Source organism: Carcharhinus amblyrhynchos, chromosome 27 (genome assembly GCF_965287045.1).
Source record: "Carcharhinus amblyrhynchos chromosome 27, sCarAmb.v2.hapA, whole genome shotgun sequence".
In the NCBI taxonomy this organism is placed as follows: Eukaryota; Metazoa; Chordata; class Chondrichthyes; order Carcharhiniformes; family Carcharhinidae; genus Carcharhinus; species Carcharhinus amblyrhynchos.
In genome coordinates, this window is record NC_137350.1 from 6,645,856 (window position 1) to 6,665,771 (window position 19,916).

General features: G+C 45.5%; 1 protein-coding gene and 1 pseudogene across 1 annotated transcript in view; both read right to left on the minus strand.

The window, feature by feature from the left end:
* Positions 1 to 19,916, minus strand: part of ace (angiotensin I converting enzyme (peptidyl-dipeptidase A) 1) — a 141,046-nt gene that overhangs the window by 50,293 nt on the left and 70,837 nt on the right. Inside the window, exons 11-13 of the mRNA XM_080213541.1 lie at positions 15,151 to 15,273; positions 14,123 to 14,334; positions 4,431 to 4,567 (exon numbers count right to left, since the gene is read on the minus strand). Of these exons, the coding sequence (XP_080069667.1) occupies positions 4,431 to 4,567; positions 14,123 to 14,334; positions 15,151 to 15,273 (472 nt within the window). The remainder of the gene's footprint in view (positions 1 to 4,430; positions 4,568 to 14,122; positions 14,335 to 15,150; positions 15,274 to 19,916) is intronic.
* On the minus strand, positions 12,626 to 12,799 carry LOC145359373 (small nucleolar RNA U3; annotated as a pseudogene).

The following is a 19,916-nucleotide window of genomic DNA, read 5'->3' on the forward strand; positions in this document are numbered from 1 at the left end:
AAGTTAATCGGGGGAGTCTGTGGGAAGGCAAAGGGATGTCTGGTAAGCGGCACGCTTTCCAAAGTGTGTTAACCAGGATGCAGGGTAAGCATATTCCCTTGGAGTGAAGGGAAAGGCTGGCAGAAGTAGGGAACCCTGGATGACTTGGGATATTGAGGCCCTGGTCAAAGGGAAAGGAGGAGATACATGGCATGCAGAGGCAGCTGGAATCAAGTGAATCCCTTGAAGAGTATAGAGGATGTAGGAGTAGAGTTAAGAGAGAAATCAGGAGGGCAAAAAGGGGACGCGAGATTGTTTTGGCAGGTAAGGCAAAGGAGAATCCAAAGAACTTCTACAAATACATAAAGGGCAAAGAGTAACAAGGGAGAGACTGAGGCCCCTTAAGGATCAACAAGGTCATCTATGTGCTGATCCAGAAGGAATGGGTGAGATCCTAAATGAATATTTCTCATCAGTATTTACTACTGAGAAAAGCATGGATGTTCAGGAACTTGGGGAAATAAATCATAGAATCATAGAAACCCTACAGTGCAGAAAGAGGCCATTTGGCCCATCAAGTCTGCACTGATCACAATCCCACCCAGATCCTACTTTCTCATCCCTACATATTTACCTGTTAATCCCCCTAACTTAAGCATCTCAGGACACTCAGGAGCAATTTTAACATGGCCACTCAACCTAACCCCCACATCTTTGGCCTGTGGGAGGAAACCGGAGCACCCGGAGGAAACCCACGCAGACACGAGGAGAATGTGCAAACTCCACACAGACAGAGACCTAAGCCAGGAATCAAACCCAGGTCTCTGGAACTGTGAAGCAGCAGTGTTAACCACTGTGCTACCATGCTGCCCAAATAGTGGTGTGTTGAGGAGTGTACATATTACAGAGAAAGAGGTGCTGGAAGTCTTAAAGCACATCAAGGTAGATAAATCCCTGGGACCTAATGAATTGTATACCAGGCAGTGTGGGAGGCTAGGGAGGAGATTGCAGGTTCCCTAGTCGAGATATCTGAATCATCGATAATCATGGGTGAAGTGCCTAAAGGTTGGTCGGTGGCAAATGTTGTGCCTTTGTTTAAAAAGGGCTACAGGGAAAAGTCTGGAAACTACAGGCCATGAGTCTCACATCTAGTGTGGGTAAGTCGTTGGAAGGTATTTTGAGAGACAGGATCTACAGGCATTTCGGGAGACAAGGCCTGATTAGGGACAGTCAGCATGGCTTTGTGAGTGGAAAATCATGTCTCACAAATTTGATTGAGATTTTTGAAGGGGTAACCAAGAAGGTAGATGAGGGCAGTGCAGTTGATGTTGTTTACGTGGATTTTAGCAAGGCCTTTGACAAGGTACTGCAGGGTAGGTTGTTGCATAAAGTTAAATCTCACAGGATCCAGGGTGAGGTATCTAAATGGATACAAAATTGACTTTTTGACAGAAGCCAGAGGGTGGTTGTAGAGAGTTATTTTTCAAACTGGAGGCCTGTGACCAGCGGTGTGCTTCAGGGATCAGTGCTGGATCCACAGTTATTTGTCATTTATATTAATGATTTGAATGGGAATATAGGAGACATCGTTAGTAAGTTTGCAGATGACACCAAGATTGGTGCCAAAGTACATAGTGGAGAAAGTTATCTCCGATTGCAATGGGATCTTGATCAATTGGGGCAGTGGGCTGACGAATGGCAGATGGAGCTTAATTTAGATAAACATGAGGTGATGCATTTTAGTCGATTGAACCAGGGCAGGATTTAATCAGTTAATGGTAGGGCATTGAGGAGAGTTACTGAAAAAAGAGATCTAGGGGTACATGTTCATAGCTCCTTGAAAGTGGAGTCACAGGTGGACAGAGTGGTGAAGAAGGCATTCAGCATGTTTAGTTTCATTGGTCAGAGCATTGAATACAGGAGTTGGGACGTCTTGTTAAAGTTGTGCAAGACATTGGTGAAGCCACACTTGGAATACTGTGTATAGTTCTGGTCACCCTATTATAGAAAGGATATTATTAAACTGGAAAGAGTGGAGAAAAGATTTACTAGGATACTACTGGGACTTGATGGATTGAATTATAAGGAGAGGCTGGATAGACTGGGACATTTTTCTCTGGAGCGTAGGAGGCTGAGGGGTTATCTTATAGGGGTCTATAAAATAATGAGGGGCACAGATCAGCTAGATAGTCAATATTTTTTCCCATAGGTTGGGGAGTCTAAAACTAGAGGGCATAGGTTTAAGATGAGAGGGGAGAGAAACAAAAGTGTCCAGAGGAACACTTTTTTCGTACAGAGGGTGGTGAGTGTCTGGAACAAGCTGCCAGAGGTAGTAGTAGAGACAGGTACAATTTTGCCTTTTAGAAAGCATTTAGACAGTTTCATGGGTAAGATGGGTATAGCGAGATGTGGGCCAAATGTGGGCAATTGGGATTAGCTTAGGGGTTTAAAAAAAAAGGGTGGCATGGACAAGTTGGGCTGAAGGGCCTGTTTCCATGCTGTAAACCTCTATGAGTCTAAAAGATTCATGAGAATGGTTCCAGGGATGAGGAACTTAAGTTGCACAGATAGACTGGAGAAGTTGGGACTCCTGTTCTGGGAAGCTGAGAGGCGATTTGATAGAGGAATTCAAAATTAGGAAGGTTCTGGACAGAGCAAAGCGGTAGGAGGATCGAGAACCAGAGCATCGTAGATTTAAAGTAACTGGCAAAAGAAACGACGGCAACACGAGAAAGAAACATTTTCACACAGCAAATTGTTAGGGTCAGAAATGCAAAGGCTGAGAGATACGTTCAAAAGGAACTTATTATCTGAAAGGAAGGATGTGAAGGACCGCGGAGAGGAGGCAGTAGGTGAATTACTCTTTCAGCCAGCACAGGCACAATGGACCAAATGGCCTTCCTTTAAGCTGTGGCCACTCTATAAGTGTATAAAACCAGAGTCCCACCTGAACTGATTAGTTCACCTTGGAAAGGTTAGGTTAACATTTCTCCCTCCAGACGCACGCGTACAATGAATTTGGGACTGACACATTGTGATGTGTTGCCCCTGGTCATGTACTATCCAGAACCTCAGCAATGATGGTTTGTTGTACGTTAGTGGGAATGAGTCACTGGTAGCAATGACTTGTGAGAAAAGTTGTAGCTCATGGAATATAAGGGACAATAGCAATGTAGATACAAAATTGGTTGAATCACAGGAGGCAGAGATTAGAAGCCAATGGACATTTTTTGGGTGTATATGTGTGCAGGTCTTTGAAGGTTGCAGGACAGGCGGAGAGACCAGTTAATAAAGCATATTTGGGGGGGGGTGGGGCAACACAGCAGTTGCCCCACCCTCCCGCCAACCACCACTGATCGGCTCGCCCCCATCTGTCACCCCTAGAAGGCTCTGCCCCCTCAGGACCCACCCCCTTGGCACTGCCCAATGTCTGGTGGGTAGTGCCCCCACCAGCGAGGCCGTGACACCTGGTTCCCTTTGCTGGGGACCAGCTTTAGTCCTCGCTGATGGGAACGTCCCCCCTGGTGGGGTCAGAAACATTAGCGCGCCCCCGACGATTGCCTCGGGGCCCTCTAAATGGATGCAAACGCTCATCGTAATATTGTAATTGCACCATACAAAATGGCCCAGGAAATTTGTTTCTGTCTTCCTGCTGGTATTTCCTGGTGCTACTCAAGGTTGGGAAATGTCAGCTGCGAGGGTAGATTGGAGAGTTTGGGGCTGCTCTTAGGGAAAGGAAGGTTAAAAGGAGATTTGATAGAATTCTTTAGAATTATGAAGTCCCAGGGCAGAGGAAGTAGGGAGAACTTGTTCCCATTCATAAAACGTTTGAGAAGAGGAGGACACAGATTTAAAGTGATTTGCAAAAGAAGCAGATGCGATAAAATAAACTTTTGTTTGGGTTTGGAAGGTACAGCCTAGTGATGTGGTGGAGGCAGCCTCTATCGAGGCATTCAAAAGGGTGTTAGATGATTATCTGAACAGAAAAGATGTGCAGGGGTACGGGGAAAAGGCAGGGGAATGGCACTAAGTCACGCTGCTTCTTTGGAGAGTGGGCAGAATGGCCTCTTTCTGCACCATAACAATTCTGTGATTCTGTGATAATGTCCCATTCGCAAGATGTCGCAACGACGGTCTATTCTACATGTAACAAAGAAAAAGGGTTGGATATTGCTAATGGAAATTTATTGCCATCAGGTATCAAGTGTTCACTGCCAGGACAGAACAGATTTGGTTTGATGCTCAGAGAACTACACTCGTGTTTTTCACTCATTTTGCACCTTGTGGATTCAAATTCTGAAACAGAGTTCCACTGAATTACAATATCATTGGAACTTGGGAAGGGTCTCCTCCCGAAAAATCCACTGCCTCCAATTTTGGTTAATATAGTCCTCGAGTTCAGGTGAAACTGTGCATGGGGCTTAGGATGCTGCCAAGAAGGATGAACATACCATGACCTTGTTGTTATGTTCAGTGATGTTGGTATCGTATGCCCATGAGGCCTCTGTATAATCGAACCACACTTTCTCCGTAACCTTGTCGTAGTTCTGTACAAAGTTCTGTGCTAAACTTTCATCGGTGATTTTGTCTGCAAGGATTCAAGTGACAGATTATAGTCATGGGAGCAACAACAACAAGAGCAACAAAAACAGCAACAGAAACAACAGTAACAACAGCAACAGCAGTAACAACAGCAACAGCAACAGAAAAAGCAGCAACAACAGCAACAGCAACAGCAGTAACAATAGCAACAGCAACAGAAACAGCAGTAGCAACAGCAACAGAAAAAGCAGCAACAACAGCAACAGCAACAGCAGTAACAATAGCAACAGCAACAGAAACAGCAGTAGCAACAGCAACAGAAAAAGCAGCAACAACAGCAACAGCAACAGCAGTAACAATAGCAACAGCAACAGAAACAGCAGTAGCAACAGCAACAGAAAAAGCAGCAACAACAGCAACAGAAACAGCAGTAACAATAGCAACAGAAACAGAAACAGCAGTAACAACAGCAACAGAAACAGCAGTAACAATAGCAACAGAAACAGAAACAGCAGTAGCAACAGCAACAGAAACAGCAGTAACAACAGCAACAGCAACAGCAGTAACAATAGCAACAGAAACAGAAACAGCAGTAACAACAGCAACAGAAACAGCAGTAACAACAGCAACAACAGAAACAGCAGTAATAACAGCAACAGAAACAGCAGTAACAACAGCAACAACAGAAACAGCAGTAATAACAGCAACAGAAACAGCAGTAACAACAGCAACAACAGAAACAGCAGTAATAACTGCAACAGAAACAGCAGTAACAACAGCAACAACAGAAACAGCAGTAACAACAGCAACAGAAACAGCAGTAACAACAGCAACAAGAGCAACAATAACAGCATCAACAACAGTAGCATCAGCAGTGACAACATTAATAACAGTAACAGCAACAGCAACAAGAGTAACAGCAGCAACAACAGTAACAGCAGCAACAGTGATCAGCAGCAACAACAGCAGCAATAGCAACAGTAGCAACAACAGTAAAAGCAACAACAGTAATCAGCAGCAACAACAGTAACAACAATAACAACATCAACAGCAGCAACAACAGTAATCAGCAGCAACAACAGTAACAACAATAACAACATCAACAGCAGCAACAACAGTAATCAGCAGCAGCAACAGCAGCAATACCAGCAACAGCAGCAATACCAGCAACAGCAGCAATACCAGCAACAGCAGCAACAAGAGTAACAGCAACAACAAGAGTAACAGCAGCAACAAGAGTAACAGCAGCAACAACAGTAACAACAGTAACAGCAGCAGCAACAGTAACATCAACAGCAGCAACGACAGTAATCAGCAGCAGCAACAGCAACAGCAGTAACAGCAGCAATACCAGCAACGGTAACAGTAGCAACAAAAGCAACAGCAATTGCAGCAAAAGCAACAACAGCAACAACAGTAACAGCAACAGCAGCAACAACAGCAACAGCAGCAACACAGCAACAAAAGCAACAGCAATTGCAGCAACAAAAGCAACAACAGCAGCAACAACAGTAACAGCAGCAACAACAGCAACAGCAGCAGCAGTAAAAGCAGCAACAGTAACAGCAGCAACAGTAACAGCAGCAACAACAGTAACAGCAGCAACAACAGCAACAGCAGCAGCAGTAAAAGCAGCAACAGTAACAGCAGCAACAACAGTAACAGCAGCAACAACAGCAACAGCAGCAGCAGTAAAAGCAGCAACAGTAACAGCAGCAACAGCAGCAACAGTAACAGCAGCAACAACAGTAACAGCAGCAACAGTAACAGCAGCAACAACAGTAACAGCAGCAACAGTAACAGCAGCAACAACAGTAACAGCAGCAACAGTAATAGTAACGCTAAGAACAACAGTGACAACAACAGTGGAACAACAGCAACACTAACAACAGCAACAGTCGCTACAACAGTAACAACACTAACAAGAAACAACATTACCAACAACAGCAATGACAACAGTGCCAACAGCACTAACAACAGCAGTAACAACAATAACACTAACAAGAGCAGCAACTACAACAACAGTAATACTGACAACAACAAAAATAACAACAACAGCAAAACTAGCAACAGCAGCAACAAGACCATACAGAACTCCAACACCAACAGCAACACCAATACATCAGAAACAACAGCCACAACAGCAAGACCCACGGCAACAACAAAAAACAGCAAAACAAAAAACAGCAAAACAAAAAGAACAACAACAAAACAGCTGCAACAATGTATTTATATAGCACCTTCAATGTGGTAAACTGTCCCAAGGCTCTTCGTTGCACTAAATCTGAAATTGAGCCACAGCTATATTTGGAGAGGTGACCAAAATCTAGGTCAGAGACCTGGATTTAATGAGCCTCTTAAGGAAGAGAGAGAGGTCATGAGTTTGGCGAGATTTTGGGAAGGGGTTCCAGAGATTATGATCTGGGTGTTGAAGTTATTGCCACTACTTGTGGGGCAAGGAGGTGCACAGGAGGCCTGAACTGAAGGATCGGGGAGAACTTGGAACGTTGTAAAGTTGGAGAAGATAGCAGAATGAAGGGATCATGGATGGATTTGAAGAGAAGGTTGCAGATTTTAAATTGGAGGCATCGCTAAAGTGGGAGCCCATTCAGCGAGCACCAAGATCACTGCAACGTGGCAACAGACAAGGCACCACACTGAGTAATTCCTACCTGTGTTCAGACACTCAGCAAAGTCACAAGTTGATTTGGCAGATGTGTGCTGGACATTGGGGAATTAAGGGCAACACTCTAACCATTACCATAGTGTTTAAATCTGCGGTCCTGTTCAATGACATTACATCCCATAATGCTGTCACTGACAGATTCTAGAGCTATTTATCTACTCTTGTGGCATCAGCGCTATAATCTCACTGCGATACCACTACGAGGAGCGGCATGGTGGCACCGCTGCCTCACAGCGCCAGGGACCTGGGTTCGATTCCCGGCTTGGGTCACTGTCTGTGCACGTTCTCCCCGTGTCTGTGTGGGTTTCCTCTGTGGGTGCTCTGGTTTCCTCCCACAGACCGAAAGACGTTCCTACTGGGGGAATTGGCCATGCTAAAATCTCCAAACAGGCGCCGGAGTGCGGGCGACTGGGGGATTTTCACAGTGATTTCACTGCAGTGTTAATGTAATGTAATGTTAAAGTGCTGACAGATGGTCAATTCAGTGAAAGAGCCCCTGTGGTCTGCTCTCAAACCAGTGTAAAGAGCTTTCAGCGTTGCAGACTAGCATGGCCCAAGGCTCAGGATACACGTGTTGAAGGTTGGGCTGCTCCACCATAGGAAACCGAGAGACTGGGGAAAAGAGGCTCTATGTACCAGAGAATCTTTGATGTGAAATGTACATTTTAACTACAATCTATAATTGTAAAGGTAGTGAAATTCTCAGAGTGCCACATACCATGCTGGAAGAAATTGAGTTGTATTGCACTTTTTTGTAAATGTCAAATTTAAGCTGTTATACAATGTGCTTTTAAAAATATAATGAATAACGTGTAATTTTTGTAAAAACCTGTTTAAAGGCTTCCTGATTTGCCTCGATATTCTGGCCTTATGTAGCATTCTCATTTAACACACAAAATAGGACCACCTGGTGTTAAATGTCTCACTGGAGTAAATCTGGCGCTGATGTTTCGAGGGATGGATTTTCCAAGCGTGGAGTTTTGGTTGGGGTACCCAGACGTTTGATCTGCTCTGCACACTGTGGATGTTTTCCTTTAGGGACGCCAGCCTTGGTTGACAGGCCTAGCTCCCAGTCAAGAAGGGCTATATTCTGGACCTGAAGCAGCAAGTCAGGAATTATGGTAATCTCAAAGCAGGCTTTCCACTTTGGTGAACCGTGACACAAGAGGTGCAATGGGTGAGGAGAATATGATCTCTGACTGGCCAAGGGGCTGTGGAGGGACTGGGGAAGGTGGCAGGAGGGGGGGTGGCTTGCTTGAATGGGTGGTGCCTCACGTGGCTGGATTTGGGTTGGGGCAAATAATGCTTCTGTTCCTGGACCACAGGCTGTGCTGCAAAAGCATTGACGTTTACCCAACGCCGTCCTCTCATCCCTTGACCGTTTGAGCTCCCATGGTCTGGAAAACCCAGCCAACCTCGGTTAAACCTGTGGCATAGGTCTCACTATAAATGGCCAACCTTTCTCCTGATGGTTCACTGCCTGCCAACCCCTTCCGACTGCCCTTAAATCCAAATGGACCAGATGGGAGTCGAATTTGACACTTAAGGATTATTAGACCTCATCCTACACCAACCTACTCGTTTCTAGAGTTTAAGATGACCCCCTCAATATCATTTGACCCACCAGCGCAACACTGAGTGAGTGCTGCACTGTTGGAGATGCAATCTTTCATGTTAAACCTGTCTGCTTCCTGGGCGGGTGTGAAAGATACCAAGGTGTGATAGCGTACGAATGAAGCAGTGGCATGATGGGAAATATGGTCAAGTATTTAGTATGAAATAAGGACAGCAGAGCCAGCCATTCCAAAATGCGAAACCCCTGTAAAACTGACTGACTCTGAACAAAGAAATGACTACAACCAGAGAAGGCTGTTAGCGTGAGTGGGCGAACACGACCACTACGGACTCAGGGTCAGGTTCGACAGCGGTACAGTTTTATTTTAACGTTGATGGAGGTGTGGTCAGGACATACAGAACTGTCCCAAAAGCACTCTAAAGACCCGCCGCAATGGGTTACAGTTATACCTGAACTTCGATATATTGTACAATTCAAATGCTAATGTTTTGTTTACAGTATTCAACTCTGACCATCCTGTTTCGATGTCTTCAAGTATTGTGTCGATGGTTTTAAGTGTGTGTTAATCGTTTCTGTCTGATGGGTTTATTAATGGTCTAGAATCTCCGGGGTTTGAACAATAGGTGTTTGGCTGGTTTGTGGGGCCAGGGATGCTTCCTTAGTTATGCTAATCTTTAGGTGTCTCCATAGAGGGTTGCTTGATTAGATCAGAGGTGCTGATTTGGTCGGATGGGGGTGTACTTTTTAACTTAGCTCCTGTAGGTGCCATCCTGTCCGGTTCTGAATAGACTGGGCTTGTACTTGTTGGAGTTTAGAAGGATGAGGGGAGATCTCATTGAGATGTATAAGATAATGAAGGGGATGGATAGGGTTGAGTTGGAGAGGTTCTTCCCGCTCAGAAAGGATAGCAGGACTAGAGGGCACAGCCTCAAGATAAGGGTATAGAACAGAGTTGAGGAGGAACTTCTTCACTCAAAGGGTGGTGAATCTCTGGAATTCTCTGCCCGTTGAAGTGGTGGAGGCTACCTCGCTAAATATATTTAAGACACGGGTAGATAGGTTTTTGGTAGGCAAGGGAATTAAGGGTTATGGGGAGAAAGCGGGAAAGTGGAACTGATCCACTTCAGATCAGCCATGATCTTATTGAATGGCGGGGCAGGCTCGAAGGGCTAGATGGCCTACTCCTGCTCCTATTTCTTATGTTCTTTGTGTGCTAGCCCTCATTTGCATTCTAAAAGCATGTCCTTGCTGGCTAGTCTGTGTCTGTTCCCTTGTGACCTTTGGTGGGGAGGCTCTGAGTGCAACTTCAGTCTGCTTCCATATTGTATACCCAATTTCATAAAATTTGTCGTCCGATAAGAAGGCCAGATGCTTGGCCTCGGTCTGTTTTGATAAGGTTGACTCCGCACAGCCTGGGTGAGACACGATTAACACCAGGGAAACCTGTCTTAACACGGTTGACTCCATATACCGTGATATAACATACGAGACATTAAATAAGGTTGGGGAGGAGGGAGTCACAGAATTTGTTTGTTACAGAAAACAAGGCAATAAAGGAGTCATAGGATCAAGGTCGGGGATGAGGGAGTCACAGAATTTGTTTTGTTCGATGTGCCACTGCTTGTATTACTAAAATCATATAAACTGATAAGAAAATGTGTAATTATTGAACTGATCCTTGTAGTGGGCGCAGTCTAGGGATAGAACCAGCAGTCAGTGCAGACTGCTGTCTATCCGGCCATATACTGCATGCAGTCGTGTGATAATAAAAACTAGCTGATTTTTTAGAAAAGCAAACTTTGTTAAGTTTTACTACCACAGCTCGGGAAACAAGACATTCTCCAGTACAACAAAGGCACCTTTTTGAAGCAGGGGTGTGATCGCGAGTGCGCTGCTTAAAATCCATCCCTCAACCAACAACATTCGAAGAGCAGATGATCTGGACCAGTCTTGGGAACCTACGACCCAGGGACAAAATGCAGGCCAACTGGGATCTGAGTGTGACCCACAAGACCGTTGCCCTCGCACTGGGCTGTCACATTCCGCTGATTCCTGTCCAGGTCGTTTTTTCTCCTAAAGTGATTTGCATTAAAGTAAGGGCAAGGGGAGTGAGGTTCCTGCTGATTGCTCACAACATTGACTGTGAGAGCCTCTGTGTCCCAACTGTAACTATATATTTTACTTCAACTTTCCCATTTGGAGTTGGTAGGAGTCATATTTATAATTAAACATTATTTCTATAATGCGTTACGGCGTTTTCGGCACGTATTAAATGAACTTAATCGAGAGTGAACAAGCCTGATTTCAGTCTTTTGGCCCACCGAAATGAAGGAGGGACACTCATCAGCCTAGGTTGCTAACCACTGATCTGGTCGTTGCTGTTTGTGGGATCTTGCTGTGCACAAGTTGGCTGCCGCTTTTCGAAGATTACAAAAGTGAGCAGGCATTTCGAAAACAAAAAAAGATGACTGGATTGACGGCGAGGCACGCCCCTGAGGTTGGGAATGGTGCTATAAAAATGCAAGCTTTCCCTTTGTTCTTTCAGCTATTCTCGCAGGAACTGACTCAATGAAGGTCTACCACGGAGGGTCTCGCTGTCTGCCGCAACTACTGGAAGTTAATTGATGCGTTGTCATTGTTGTAGTGTAGGGATCGGGGGTGGGAGATTCAACTCAGCAAGAAATCGCTAAATGAAGTAAACCAGCCTCCATCTAATTTGCTTTCTATTATCCTGGAAAATGCTGGAAAATCTCAGCAGGTCTGGCACTTGGGCCAAAGGGCCTGTTTCCATGCTATAAACCTCTATGACTCTATAGAGGGATAAAGAACAAAGAACAACACAGCACAGGAAACAGGCCCTTTGGCCCAACAAGCCCGCGCCACCCATTTTAACACTCAGTGAGTGCCTCATTCCAATCCTCCTTCTACCTACAACTTTTGTCTACGCCTCTTGGACTCCACAATAAAGGGGTACAAATTTAAAGAATTACATGCACGCCAGATTAAGGGAGGTCTAATTTAGGGACAATTTGTTACACCAATCAGCCTAAAAGCACGTTTTTGGGGTGTGTGAGGAAACCGGAGCACCCGGAGAAAACCCACGCAATCACGGGGAGAATGTGCAAACTCCCACAGACACCGAGCCAAGTCGGAGATCCGACCCGGGTCCCTGTAACTGCGCAGCAAACAGTGATAGTCACTGAGCTGTCGTGTTGCCCGTCAGTTGGTCCAGTTTAAGCGTACACTAACGACGTGAAGCACTAGGCAACTCTCGAAACAAAGGGATATGGGCCAAATGCGGGCAATTGGGATTAGCTTGAGGGTTTAAAACAAAGGGGTAGCATGGACAAGTTGGGCCGAAGGGCCTGTTTCCATGCTGTAAATCTCTATGACTCCATCCTGGTCAGCCCACGATAAAGCGATAGTGGAGATTTGACCAATCCCAGTGATCGATCTCTGGCAATAAAAAGTCTAAATCAGACCCAGATCTGAGGTCAGGATAACCCCACTGGTGGACAGCTTTGGAAACACTGGGTTCAAATCCATGTTAAAAGCAAATTACTGCGGATGCTGGAATCTGAAATCAAAAGAGAAAACGCTGGAAAATCTCAGCAGGTCTGGCAGCATCTGTAAGGAGAGAAAAAAGCTGATGTTTCAGGTTTTGACAAAGGGCAATCTGGACTCGAAACGTCAGCTCTTTTCTTACACATGCTGCCAGGCCTGCTGAGATTTTCCAGCATCTTCTGTTTTGGTTCAAGTGCATGTGTTTCTGTCGCGCGTGTTACACTCACCAATAACTTTCTTATGCTGTATCACAGGATATAACTTTACTTGTGCTGAGTCTAGACTGTGTTCTCTTCCTCCGCCTCTCTACAAGAGAGGGAAGGAACACTCCAAAAGCAACACTCAGTTCCTGCTCAGAAGAGAACACTATAAATCCTCCTCGTGGGTTGCGAAACCACACATTTTAGAAACACATTTCCACAGGAAAATACGATGCCTAAGGTAAGTGTCCTCGAACACCCGACCCATTTCTCACGCCTACTCTTCTTGACACTTACCAATGCCACCTGGATATCCATCAGGGGCAGGAGGACGCCAGTCAAACTCAGATGGAAATGAATCTAGAGTACTGGGTGAGCACTAGGAGGGCTATAGAATGCTTCCTTTTATAAGCCAGTGCACTGAATATAAAGGAGGTTATGTGGAACTACGCAAAATGCTAATTGGGCTCCAATTTGAGTATTGCGTGCAATTCTGGTCACCTCATTACAGCAAGGTGTATTGCATTAGAGAGGGTACAGAGGAGATGCAAAAGGATGTTGCCAGAACTGGAAAAAAATGTCACCTTTGAGGAAAGATTGGATAATTTGTTCTCCTGAGAACAGAGGAGACTGAGACAATGTTTGATTGAGCTGTACAAGCTTGATGTGGATGTGCCGGCGTTGGACTGGGGTAAACACAGTAAAAAGTCTGACAACACCAGGTTTAAGTCCAACCGATTTATTTGGTAGTAAACGCACTAGCTTTCGAGGTTTCCCTCTTCGTCAGGTGAATGGAGAGTTCTGGCCTCAGGCAGAGCATATAAGAAGAGAGAAACCTCGAAAGCTAGTGAGTTTACTATCAAATAAGTTGGTTGGACTTAAACCTGGTGTTGTCAGACTTCTTACTGTGCAAGCTTGTCAGGGTTGTGGATAGAGTGGGTGGGAATGACTTATTTCCCTCAGTAGTGAGGTCAGTGATGTGGGAGCATGGATTTAAATGATGGGCGGAAATATTAGAGGGCGTCTGAAGAATTGATTTTCAAACGGTTGTGGGGGTTGGGGAGTTACTGCCTGAAAGAGACAGAGATCCCCAACTCATTTCAAAGGTGTCTGGACGTGTACCTCAGGTGCTGTAACCTGCAGGGCCACAGTCCAAATTTTTTTGGCCGCTGAAGGATAGAGGGGCCTGTCGGTAAAGGAGGAATGTGCAGGAGTGAGGGGAGAGTGGCAGAATGTGAATGACTCCTTAGGAGAGCTAGCATGGGCACAATGGGCTGAATGGCCTTCTTCTGTGAGGATTCTCTGATTCTAACAGCCCGTACGTGTGTATTTACACTGATGACATTATGAGCCCCACAGGGAGATCTGGGAATAGTGACTCTGCAGATTGTAATTAAGATCAGCAGGTCTCCTTCAAAACTGAGTAAGCCAGAGAGAAACGGCATAACCAGTCAGGTTACAGCACTTGATTGAATGAAGCTGGTTGGTTGCTGGTACAGGCTTGACCACATTGCCTAAGGTAAGTGTCCTTGAACACCCGACCCATTTCTCATGCCTATCCTTCTTGACACTTACCAATGCCACCTGGGTATCCATCAGGGACAGGAGGACGCCAGTCAAACTCAGGCCAACCAAGCTGTTCATTGTTTTTCTTGTTCTGTTCCTGCAGCCAGGCAGTGATGGGTTCAAAATACTCAAGTAGGGCTGAAGCGTTCATTTTCTGGCTGCCAGTCATCTGCTCAAGGATAACCTGCCAAGGTTGAGAGGAACCAGCGCTCAGTGCTTTACTGAAAGAGAGAGCACAGGAAAGTGTTTACACATCATTCTCCAAGACTTATGTGACGTAGTGGCCAGGATTCTCCGACCTGGCCCTGGGGGTGGGATTCTCCAGCCCTCTGCCGTGAATGGGCTTTTGGTTGAGCGCCAAATTCTCCATTCCCGTTGGCAGTGGTGGTAGGACAGACGACGTCGGAGAATTCCGGCCAGTGGGAGAAGTCGCTGGTTGGTTCGATTCAGTGTGGAATCCAAGATTGCTGCCTCATGTATTGGCAGTGCCGATGTTAGTAGGTTTATATTGGATACTACACGTGCATCCTGAAAGCAAGTATGGTGTTGTATCCTTCCTCCCAGCCATGTGGCTGTTTAGTTTTGTGTTGTCTGTGGGTGGGCACCACCCAATATTCCAGTCACAGGGTTGGGTTTGCACCATCCCTGGTTCTCAAAATCACTTTATATGCTAAAAATAAGTCCGGCCAGTCAAGGAGTTCTGGAGCCCGAATGACAGGTATAGCTGACTGCCTTATTTAATATTCTGATAGAGGTCTCAGCACCTCGGTAAGAAGCAGTGACTGAGGGCCAAAGAAAGGAGAGATACCAATGAAGAGACAAGAGGGAGATGGTCAGCGTGGCTAATACTATATTTCCTCAGTGGGCCCTTTGTGTCTTTCTCAGGCAGGTGCATTATAGGAAAACCCTATACTCAACTGCAATTTGGGATTTTAATGAGATTTGAGCATCTTCTGCGTGGCCACAGGGTTCAGTCTCCACACGCCATCGATAATATTGTGGCAGGCGCCTTTTACAGATAAGGAAGCAGAACCTACCGGAGTACATCGCCAGCTCGGTGGGACTGATAGATGTCACATTTGTGCAGAGGTCCTTGGTGTCCAGATGCATTGCACAGGGCTTTGTGGAATTGGAATTGCAGAACAAAGCTCACAAAGTATCTGTAAATAGTAAGGGAAAATTATAAATGCAGGAACTGGAGAAGGCAGTTCAATCCCTTGAGCAATCCCACTGTTAAATTAGATCACGGCTGATGTCTAATTCACTCCGGTTACCTGCCTTTACTCCCTGTCCTTGCAGGCCCTTGTCTCAGGCTTGAATATTTGAAATGATCGTCACCCAAGCCTTTTTTGCAGCTTGTGGCTCCAACTCCCTGGCAATGTTTTGAAACTAAACCAGACTGTTCACAACTTTGTCACAACTGACATCAAGATTTGCCTGGATTGGGAGGCATGCCTTATGAAGGGAGGGAGCTAGGTCTCTTCTCCCTGGAGAGACGAAGGTTGAGAGGTGACCTGATAGAGGTTTATAAAATGTTGAGAGGTATAGATAGGGTGGATTCTCGGAGGCTATTTCCCAGGGCTGAAATGGTCGCTATGAGAGGACACAGGTTTAAGGTGCTGGGGAGCAGGTACAGAGGAGATGTCAGGAGATCTCAGAGGGTGGTGAATGAGTGGAATCGACTGCTGTCGGTGGTGGTAGAGGCGAACTCGCTGGGGTCTTTTAAAAGACTTCTGGATGAGTACATGGGATTTAATGGGATTGGGAGTTACAGATAGTTCTATGGCCTGGTAGGTATAGATATGATCGGCGCAACTTGTGGGCCGAAGGGCTTGTTTGTGCTGTAGGGTTCTGTGTTCTGTGTTAAGATGAACCACATATTGGGTCATCATTAAAACTGCCTATTCCCACTAGTCATAGAGATCATAGATGTTAACAGCATGGAAACAGGCCCTTTGGCCCAACTTGTCCATGCTCGCCCAGTTTTTAACCAATAATCAAGTCCCAGTTGCCCGTGTTTGGCCCATATCCCTCCATACCCACCTTACCCATGTAACTGTCTAAATGTTTTTTAAAAGACAAAATTGTACCCGCCTCTACTATTACCTCTGGCAGCTTGTTCCAGACACTCACCACCCTCTGTGTGTGAAAAAATTGCCCCTCTGGATCCTTTTGTATCTCTCCCATCTCACCTTAAACCTATGCCTTCTAGTTTAAGACTCTCCTTCCTTTGGAAAAAAATATTGATTATCTATCTTATCAATGCCCCTCATTACTTAATAGACCACTAACTCTATAAAGCACCTCTGCCACTATTGAAACCAGGAGTGGCACAGTACCACAGTGGTTAGCACTGTTGCTTCACAGCTCCAAGGTCCTGGGTTTGATTCCTGGCTCGGGTCACTGTCTGTGTAGAGTTTGCACATTGTCCTCATGTCTGCATGGGTTTCCTCCCACAGTCCAAAGATGTGCGGGTTAGGTTGATTGGTCATGCTTAAAAATTGCCCTTAGTGACCTGAGATGCGTAGGTTAGAGGGATTAGTGAGTGGATATGGGGGTAGGGCGTGGGTGGGACTGTGGTCGGTGCAGGCTCGATGGGCCGAATGGCCTCTTTCTGCGCTGTAGGATTCCTGTGAAATCCTCATTCATTTTTGCTTATCTGACATCCAATACGGGACGAGGGATTATTTCCTCCAATTATATATTGGGAAAAATGAAATGATTGTTTTTGATCTCCACTCAAAATATTGTTCCTTTCCTGGCCATAGTCTGAGATTAAGCCAGTTTGTTGAAAATTTTGGTGTCACCCTTGACCCTGAGCTGACCTTCTGACCTCATTTGTGTCATTATGAAAACCTCCTGACTCTCCCTGCAATGGACCCACGTTTGTCTTGGTGGTGTGGGCTTGTTGGGCCGAAGGGCCTGTTTCCTGTGCTGTGTTGTTCTTTATTTATAATCTTTTTATTTTATCTGCAGAAGCTTGAACAATCCATTTTGATGCTTCTAGTTGGTTTACGTTCATGTTCTATTCTCCCTTTATTTATCACTTTCTTGGTTCTCCTTTGCTGAATTCTAAAAATGCTCCCAACCACCAAGCTGACTACTTTTTTTGGGGGTGACTTTATAAGCCTCTTCCTTTGATTTAATACAATCTTTAACTCCCTTTGTTAACCGCAGTTAATTTACATTTTCTATTGGATTCTTTAATTGTTGGAAACCATGGGTGGAATATTTTACGAGAAAATTAGGCCCCACACACCCCTCGGCACTGCCCAGATGATTGAACATTGGACTCACTAAAGGCATCTAATGACTATTTAAATATATTTGAATAAATGATTCAGGCTTTTGCTGGAAATGCGTGAGAGGCTGACCATGCTGGAAATCCTGGTTAGATCGCCAGAGCCAGGAAATCGGGCGTGATCCTGAATGTTTCCTGTCTTGTGCCATACACATTTTTGTTACAATCTCTCCTAGCTCCCATCCATTACTGAGCTTCTAGTCTGCTCCACACCCACTCATACAGTATATGATCCATCACATTTCTCCCCCCTCATTCGCTCCGAAGACATATCACATGGATTTGAAATGTTAGTTCTATCTCCCACCTCACAGTTGCTGCCAGACCTGTTGAGCATTTCCCAACATTTTCCGTTTGGTTTCAGATTTCCATCTCCTGTGGTATTTTGCTTTTATAACTGTTAGTCTTTAATGATTCCTGGGACTATTTACAAATGTACAGCGGAGAGTACAAGCAAAGAGCTGTCTCTATCCTTGCTGGTATAAATATCTCTGTCCAACACTCGACTGATCCTCAGTGCTGGTCATGTGCCTCTTACATCATTGTGTGGATGGTACTGTATTCAGTCCCACATTAACCCTCCATGTGCCAGGCCTTTATACTACATCTGTGAAGCACTTTTGGAACTTTCATAAAGTCACAGAGCACGGAAACAGGCCCTTTAATCCAACATGTCCATGTGGCCCTCTTTTTTAACCACTAAACTAGTTCCAATTGCCCCTGTTTCACCCATATCCTGCAACACCCATCTTACCCATGTCTAAAATATTCCATTACGTGTTATGTTGTTGTTCTTTTCAAATCCCTCCATGGTTCCTCGGATGGTGATGGCTAACACGAGGGGATGTAGCTTTAAATTGAGGGGTGGTAATTATAGGACGGATGTCAGGGGTAGGTTCTTTACTCAGAGGGTAGTAAGGGCGTGGAATGCCCTGCCTGCAGCAGTGTTGGACTCGCCAACTTTAAGGGCGTTCAAATGGTCAGTGGATAGGCATATGGATAACATTGGAATAGTTTAGGTTAGAGGGTCATTAGATTGGGGGTTCCATTGGCCTGTACTGCTGTAATGTTCTACGTTCTATGGTTTCATCCCTCCTGATCTCTGTAAACTCCTTTAGTCGTATAACTTCAGAGCAATCTGTGCTCATCTAATTTGTCCTCTGGCTCTGATCACTCCACCACTGATGATCCTGACTTTAGCTGCCAAGGTCCATTGTATTCTCCCCTTTGCCCGCTCTCCTCCTCTCAGAGGCTTCAGTTTCTTTGATTAAGCTTTTAGCCATCCGCTCTAATATCCTATTAAGGTGGCTCAGCGTCTAATTCTCCTTTCAACGCTCACTGGGACATTTTATTACATTAAAGGTGACAAGTGAACTGTTGCTGTTGAGAGAGCCGTGGATTTCCATGATCCTTGTGTCAGGAATGCTTCTGAGTTCACTCCTGAAGCCCAGTGTCCACCGCACCCCCCCCACAACCCCAACCCCGCCCCCCCCACCCCCACCCCTCCCCACCACCCCAGCCAGTGGAAATAGTTTATTTCGATATACCCCAGCAAATCGTAGAATCCATACAGTGCAGAAGGAGGCCATTCAGCCCATTGAGCCTGCATTGACATAAACCCCATCCAAGCCCTTTTCCCGCAACCCCCATATATTTATTCTACTCTCCCCCGCAACACTGAGGGAAAATTTACCATGGCCAGTCAACTTAACCCACACATCTTTGGATAAGATCTTTTTATCATTTTAAAAGCTTACATTAGATCATCCTGCTCTGCGTCTCCCTCCCTCCATCACTCACTTCCCTATCTAAACACAAGGGTCTACAATTCAAATGAAAGCAAAATACTATGGATTGGGCAGCACGGTGGCACAGTGGTTAGTACTGCTGCCTCACGTCGCCAGGGACCCAGGTTCATTTCCGGCCTCAGGTGGCTGACTGTGCAGACTTTGCACATTCTCCCCATCTCTGCGCGGGTTTCCTCCGGGTGCTCGATTTCCTTCCATAGTCCAAAGATGTGCGCGTTAGGTGGATTGGCCATATTAAATTGCCCCTGCGTATCAGGGGGCCTAGCAGGGTAGATTTGTGGGGTTATGCGGATATGGCCTGAGTGGGATTGTTGTCGGTGCAGGCTCGAAGGGCCAAATGGCCTCCTTCTGCACTGTCGGGGATCTATGGATTCTTCTCTGATACTGGAAATTTGAAATAAAAACAGAAAATGCTGAAAAAAACTCAGCATCAGTGGAGAGAGAAACAGAGCTAATGCTTTGAGTCTGTATGACTCATTTTGAGAACACCAATTGCAAACTAAACTCATGTAACCTTTGTTTAACCCTTTTAGCCCCTGTATCATTCTGCGCTGGACAATCTCTGATGTCTATGAGTCTTCACTATGGTCAAGTGTCAAAAGCTGACTGTCTGATTTGGCGTTTCTTTTTCCCCACTTCCTCAGTCTTTCCGAACCCCTCTCAAGAAGGTGTTGATTCATGTTGGGGATCAGTT